At 48.2% G+C, this 7,611-nt stretch overlaps 1 protein-coding gene across 1 annotated transcript in view; it reads right to left on the reverse strand.

Annotated features, from left to right (window-relative positions):
• The window catches only part of TRPM6 (transient receptor potential cation channel subfamily M member 6), a 98,502-nt gene extending 91,378 nt beyond the window's left edge, over positions 1-7,124 (reverse strand). Inside the window, exons 1-2 of the mRNA XM_052776589.1 lie at positions 6,916-7,124; positions 6,517-6,667 (exon numbers count right to left, since the gene is read on the reverse strand). Coding sequence (XP_052632549.1) covers positions 6,517-6,667; positions 6,916-7,124 — 360 coding nt within the window. The remainder of the gene's footprint in view (positions 1-6,516; positions 6,668-6,915) is intronic.
• Positions 7,125-7,611: the final 487 nt, after the last annotated feature.

A 7,611-nucleotide genomic window follows, 5' to 3' on the forward strand; every position in this document is an offset into this window, starting at 1 on the left:
GCACAGAGCTAGACAACAGGTGGAAAGCTTAGCCCAGTCTGAAAGACTAGGCCTTTAATTAATTTATTACTTTTTACTTTTTAAGTTTATTAACTAATCTATTAAGCCTTTCTGCTACCCCTGAACATGTAATGTTTTGGAAAAACACATCAAACAGCACTGCCCCAAGAGCACAGCCAGCTCAGGGTGGAGGCGCTCATGGAGGGACTCCTGGTTTGCAGCTGTAGGCTCCGAGCAGACTCTCCTGTCCCCCTGCACAGCCCATGGCACTAGACTAGAGGGGGAAGGCCACAAAGGCCCTCACCTTTAACATTTCTGCCAACAGCCCAGGCTTTCGCAAATGAGCTCTACACAAGAAATCTCAAATCACATTTATCTTCCTCAGACCTATCCTTGAAACAGGCCCCCAAAGCATTGCTAAAAATCCTATCTTGGCATTAGACATCTGCGAATTACTTAAGAACAGGTTTCCTGGTCTATTCCCCAGCTGGAATAGTCTCTGTGGCATGAAACATAATTCGGCCTTCCACCTAAAATAGGCCACTCCAAAACCCACTGCTCTAGAAGCACAGCGACTGTTGAGAAAGTTTGGATCTGGCTGTTTCATAACTGTGGTCCATACGTGCAATGAAAAAATCTGTGCTTAAAGCTAATGGCAGCTACCTTGCTATAAGGTGACTTTTATCTTACATTGCCAGCATTAAAATAGAATATAATACTGTGTATCTTCTGCTTTTATAAAGCCAATTCAATGATCAGCATAAAATGTGGATTATTGAACAAGCTAGTCATACACAGATACAGAGAGACATTTTCTAAAGATTTTAATTGATGGAAAACAGTCTGAATAGCAGAATAAATTATAAAAGACACACAAAACTTGTGGCAAACAAGAGCAGGCACCACTAATGGAGCAAGAAATGGCAAATTAATCCAAACTATATTTGCAAATTATTATAAATCCTTAAATATAAGAATGGCCTTATTTTACTGTGTGTCTTTCGGAGACAAAAGTTGCAGGGCTTCCTTAATGAACACTCCTGCCCGTCTCAAAGACAGTATTTGGAAGCCATTAGTACCATTCATATCCCAAGGAAAATGAAGCATTTGGTCTTCTTTTATTAACTAATGCAAAATAATCAGAAAATCCCACAAATTCAAGGCAAGTTACATATCCCCTTTGAAATGATCTTGTTGTAAGTCATTTTAAAGAAGTGAAAATCCAGGTAGCCATAAGAAAATGATGTTTCAGATGTGTTATTCAGAGGGTCAATACAATGCTTCGAGTCTTGCTCAGATTTCCACTTTGGGATCAATGGAAGCCAGTGCTGCTTCTTTGTTCAGCACTTGATGTTAGCAAAGAGCTCATCAACTCACTATTTTTGAAACTGGGTCTCACCTACCTGGCACTGAGCGATCACAGAGGTCAACCACCCGCTGCTATTACAAACGCATTCCTCCATCAAAGGATTCAAAATTATACAGCATAAAGCTCTTCCCAAACCAGGAGGAGGAAGATAAGAAACTTATCTGCTGGTAAATTTCAGAGCTTTCCTTTGTTTGTTTAATATTTTCACAACACAGGGATTAATACTGACTAGAGAGGTGACTCTCTGAAGACAGGATATATCTAAAGTATCCAAAGTGGAAAACAAACGTAGTTAGCAAAATTCAGCTGGCCGAAGCATGAAGGGCCCCAGTACCTCACAACTTGATAGCAATCTGTATTAAACAGTAATACTATGAAGATTAAAGGATGTGAGCGACCCACACATGACTGTTCACTGTCACTCCTGTCAGCATTGCTCTTTTTGCTCCATTGCTTGTCTCACACAGTAGTAAAATCTTCATGGGTTTGACAGCCATGTACAGCAGCCCTCCCACACACTGCAAGACAGGCAGACTGCTACAGGACTGAAATACCATTTTCCAAAGAGAGAGAGAGAGCACAGCTTGGATGATTTCTGAGGAGGCTGAAGGTATGGTCCCACCTCTGCATTTTCCACCCAGCTGTGGCTCACCACTCTCCTCGGCTCTGCCTACCCCACCACCTTGCACAAAAAAACCCCTTTTCTTTGTGTGCTGTCTTGCTTTTAAATGTAAGTCACACCGTTAACCCACCGAATGCTGCAGACCCACAAACAGCTGCCTCGACCCAGCTGGAAGAAGAGCCGGCCACGGCCTGTGAGCAGCTGCCTGGGACTGCGGGGATGGAAATATCCTTCTGCCCCTTTGCCACAGAGGCCATCTGAACACACTCTCGGGCTCTCCACTGGGTCTTCCCACGCCTTCGGCCTCGTGTGCCAAGACACATTCTGCAACGCCAGCCTTATCACCTGGTTTGTTGCACTGGAGGTTACAACAGCAGACAAAGGGATCCCCAAAGGCTTGGGTTTCCCCAGGGCCAGGCAGCGAGGAGCAGCTGCGGTTGCGGTTTATGCCGGGCTGCACAGGACGACCTGGCAGCCACCACCATTGCCCTTCCTGCACCAAGCCGGGCTGCAACTCCTGGCCCCCACCACGCCAGGCTGCTCTCCCAGGCACACTACCCTGCCACCTAAAAGGCCTCTGCTCCATCCTGCTGCCAACTCCTCTTCCCTGGGTGGCAGTCCCAAAGCCCACCCAGCCTCCTGGGAGCACTCCCTGCTCACCAAGCTGCCTGGCTGCATCTGTGTTTGGACAGTCTTGTGAGCTGCGCCGGCACAAGGGGTGAGGGAAGGGCCAGAGCAGGGGCAAGGAGGGTGCTGCAAGAAGCAGGGACAGGGCGAGCTTGCTGAGAGGGCTGAGGCTGCATGGCACCGCTACCCAGCCTTTCCAAAACACTGGCAAGCCAGCGGGCAGAGGGACAGATGTATTTCGTAAGCACTTGGGATGTTCTAGTAGAACCTCCTCTACCCCTGTTTGGAGGTTAAATTGCGCTAATATAATGTAACCAAATACAGTAGTTCATAGCAGTAGGACTGTGATCACACCTGGGATCGTCCCACCCCAGCCAGGCTGGTAAAAAATTTATATCCACAGTCCGACCTCAGCAATGCAGCCTAACCTGACTGACACTACAGTCACAACAGACTACCAACCCTTTACAGATGTGACCAAGTCCCTCCTCACCTCTGTGTAATCCCTACCACTACATGGCAGCTAGGAAACCCCTTTTATAATGAAAACATGTTATCTTTTGACACCACAGGGCTGGCACCAAGGTGCAGCCATGGCTGTTTACCAAGTTCCAGACCATTACACCTGAAACCACCAAAGGCTGGGAGAAGAGTGTTTGCCCTGTCACAGTTCCTGTGCAGAGTTTCATCATTATGACAACAGGAGCACCCATTTCATTAGCAACCCAAGGATATTTGACTTGGAAACAGTGACAACAAGATACCACACCACCAACGGGTTTTAAAAAACCCTTTTTTTTGATTTGCATTCATCAACATGCAGCACAACAGCATCCAGCTTCTGACCCGGTGAAAAGGACAGCAAGAAACCCCCTAACCTGTTTTTAGATGCCTCCTTCTGTTCCTGTAGGACAGACAGAGGGAACAGGACAACTCTGAACAGTGCGTACCAGCAATGGCACTTGGGCAGAGATGCAAAGCAACACCAGCCCTACGGAAAGGATGAAGACAAGTGCTTAATAAATCCTGCCTTTCTTAAGGCTTAAGCACTTTACTTAGAGCTACACCCCCTCAAAGGGGCAGGAGAAGGTGCGACCAGTTTCAAAAACTGAGGTAAAATGTTAGAGATGAGAATGTAAAGCAAAAGAACTGGTAATTCAAAGCACACAGAGCGGATCACAAGGGTTCACCTAGTATGCATGTTACACAGACATACGTTTACGTATTGCAAGAATCAGAGAAGTTTTACACAACAGTTGATAGAGCCAGTCTGAAAACAACACTGAGGGAAAATCAAAACTTGCTAAATCATGGCCACCTCAGCTTTCCGTTGTGCTATGAACTGCCTGAAGAGTGTTGAACTCATTAGTACACTTCTCAAAAAAAAGCGGATTACCCAGCTTGGACCTACCACCTCCCCAGATAGCACCCAAAAGCCTATGGATCAGCTTGCTGGGGGACACCTGTGGGGGGACCCACCTTTTCAGCTGACATGATGCTACTGAGTGAAAAATAAATTTAAGATTAACTGAGCCATGAAAAGGCAGGATGAAGGAATGACTTATTTAGGAAAAGAAGTAGGAAGAGTACTGCACATAGTTCATGTAGATTTTCCTCCTGGGAAGGTTTTGTTCAGCTTCAGCAGATGTAACCAGATCAGATCCATGCTGATGGACACTGTAGACGGAATACAGCAGTCCAGCATGGTCTGTGCCCATCCTATTTGTAACACCAGTCATGGTCAGAGTTGTGCTGATAGCAACAAGAAGGGAGTGACTTCCTCTTCTTAGTGCTGCAGCCTTCCCCTGACACGCTATCTTGTACTGCAACCCCACTTTAAAGACAATACTATAAATAAGGACAATTCTGACACCATGACCATTAAACCCTGTTTTCTATTATCTCTGGGCACCTCCCACTGTGGTTATGCAGATAGGAACAAGAAGTCCTTGGGATGACAAGAGGAGTGATATGCTGCAGCTGCCCGGCCACAATGTACAAAAAGTTTCACTGGTCCCAGAGGGCCCTACGCTTTTACGTGCCAACAACATTTTTGAAAACTGGAACCTAGGCACATAAATCATTTAGATGCTTTTGAAGATGTTACCTGCAGCCCAGAATGGAGTACTGTGCACACTGCACAATTGCATGCATGCATGGACAGACAGATGTTTACTGAGACCACATTTTCCTTTACGAGCTGTAGAAATTTTAAACTCATCTACCTTCTGCTCTTTTAAAACTACTACATGACTTTTTGCCTTCCACTTAGGTGGTCACAAATGGGAGCAGGAGTCGGGGGGGGAGACGTAACAATTATCTTATCTGCTCCCTGTCTCTACAGTGTTTAAAAAAAAAAAAAAAAAGGTGAAGGTGGAGCTCAGAGAGAACTGTCTTTCTCTGGTACAGTTCTGTGTGATTCTTATGTTTTCTTCCTGATACTGGTTTCTTCCAGGGACAGCATACTTCAGCACATTCACTATTGGGTAATTTCTGTGCCCCTGACCTTGTAACAGCCAAGAAAGCTTCAGCATTTGTCCCTTATCAAGCCACAAAACGATTAAGGAAAACTTAGGTTCAAATATAACCTAACCTATTTGCTGCTTTTCGTGTTTTTTAATAATACTATATAAGCCTGTTACTACTTTAAATAAGGTTGTTACAGTATAATATAAACTTATCAAAGAAAAGTCTGTAAACTGATTTCACAACTTCAGAGCATATTTTTCACTAAAAAAACAATGATGATGCTTCCTTAAACTCATTTCAGCCTTGTATCATTATGAGCTTATTCTTAGACATAACACTGCAATTGCCCTGGGAGGTCGAAAATACACTAAATCTCTAAAAACCGTCAACTCCATTTTGGTACCAAGAAAAGGATTTTGTGGTTTAACTTCAGGTGTTCACAACTTAAAACAGTAGCATCTTTTTTCTTAGTGTACAAGCAGATACTGCGCATTTTGAAAATCATATTCATAAACCAAAATACTCACAAAGCATATTCCACTGTAAACATGTTTCTCACATCAGCAAGTATTTCAGAAATGGATACATTAGATATGTTGCTACAGCATGATCTGTGTGAAATACCACCCGGCCTCACAATTTTATCTATAGTAGCAGAGGTGTGTTCTTAAAAGCCCAACATCCAAATGACAAGTTTCGTCTTTAAATTTTTTTAAAACAGCTTCAGTCAGCATCGCGGTGAAAATTTACTAGAGCCAGAGGCATTTCTCCTACATGTGACACCTAACTGTTGTAAACTTCGTGGCATTCAAACAGCACTACCACAAAACCCCTGTGCAACGTCCCGCTTGTAGCGTGGGCAATCCTTTTTGCTGGAAGCCTTTCACAGCTGCTAGAATACAAGCAGATGTGTGCGTAGTAAGATCACTCAAGTCCACATCTGCAGAAGCACAGGGTGGGGAATCGGCACGGACACCGGGACACCCAATGACTGGCAAAACAGCCCCCAGCAGCCTGAAGTCTTCTCTTTGCCATCAGCCCAACAGATCTGTTCTCTCCCCTGGTCGCCTGGACTGTCAGGTGAAGTCTGATGCCGTTTACCGATGTGCCCGAATGCCACTCACGAGGCGGCGAGTGCAATGCACGCCACCGGAGAAAGAAAAGCTTCAGCTCGACGCCGTGCTCCTACCGCCATCACCCGCTCCCTCCGGACATGCCTCCCTCTCTCTCAAAGGCCGAGGGGACTTTGGCCCGGGGGAGGACGAAGGGGATCGATCGGCCCCTAACGACTCCTGCTCCTCCGGCAGCCGCCCGCTGCGCGGCGGGGCGCTCGGCAGCCCGGCCCCGGCCGCGCAGCAGCGAGACCCCCGGCCACGCCACCACCCACCGCCCACCGCCCGCCTCCCCTCCCCGCCTGCAGCGCCCTCACCTGCGGGGCCGCGGGTTCGCGGTCGCCCCGCCGGCCTCCAGGCCGGGGGGGGCCGCCGCCGGCGGTCCTCCGCCGCCGCGCAGCGCTCGTGGGGCGGGTGCCGCCAGCCGCCCCCCCGCCAGTCACGGCCGCCGCGGCAGACGGAGCCCAGCTGCGAGAAAAGCAGGTCCCGCCACGCCGCCATGCCCGCCGGCGCCGGTGATCCTTGTCCCGCGGCGGCGGCGGCGGCGGGGAGGGCGGGCGGCGCCTCGGCGGGGCGCGGCGGCTCCCGGGGCGCCGTCCTTTACCCCCGGCGTTTTAGGCAGCGATTTGCGTGGTTCTTCGCCCCCCCCAGTGTTGAAAGGCGCACGCTGCCGCAAGGCAGCAGGCGCGGCTTTCCTGCGTGGGACAGCCGAGTACCGGCTCTGCCTCCGCTGCGGCTCTCCCGGGGAGCCCCGAAAGCCGGGCTGGGCGCCCGCTCCGCGGACCCCCGCCGACACGCTGCCCCCCTCCCCCCCGGGCCCAGCGGCGCTTTGCTTCGACCCTGCCAAGTTCTTCATCGCGTCGAGAAACCGGATCGCAGGTATCCCAAACGCAGGATACGGTTTTTGGCTCGAGTTTGTCTGCATCTCGGCTCCCCCTCTAAAGCCTGAGTTTTTTCCCTGGTTGTTTCTTAGGGTGTTGTGAATATAAATTCATAGTATAGGTTAAGCTTACAGCACTCATGATAAACCTAATGGGAAGGACCAAGAGGAAACCAAAGACTCCTGAATTATGAGGACTTGAATCATATGTAATCAACACGTTACTGGAAAGCGAAAGGTGAAAGAGTAATTGGATTACAGCTCATGATGATGAACAACTCAACCGGTCTACGAGAAAACCGGTATGTGACCAGTATGTGTGTTAATTAAAATCTTTATAAAGTGGTGAAATTTGGATATAAACCCAAATTTCCGAATACTTGGGTTCTTGATCTTCCTATTCTTCTTCACATACCTTTTGTACCACTTTTTCCACACTGACAAAGAAAACTCAGAGGAGGAACCTCAACACCCCTTCAGCAGTTATCACCGTCTCCAGCAGGACTGGAGCCCTCGAATGCGCTGAGGACCA

This window comes from Harpia harpyja, chromosome Z (assembly GCF_026419915.1).
Source record: "Harpia harpyja isolate bHarHar1 chromosome Z, bHarHar1 primary haplotype, whole genome shotgun sequence".
NCBI lineage: Eukaryota > Metazoa > Chordata > Aves > Accipitriformes > Accipitridae > Harpia > Harpia harpyja.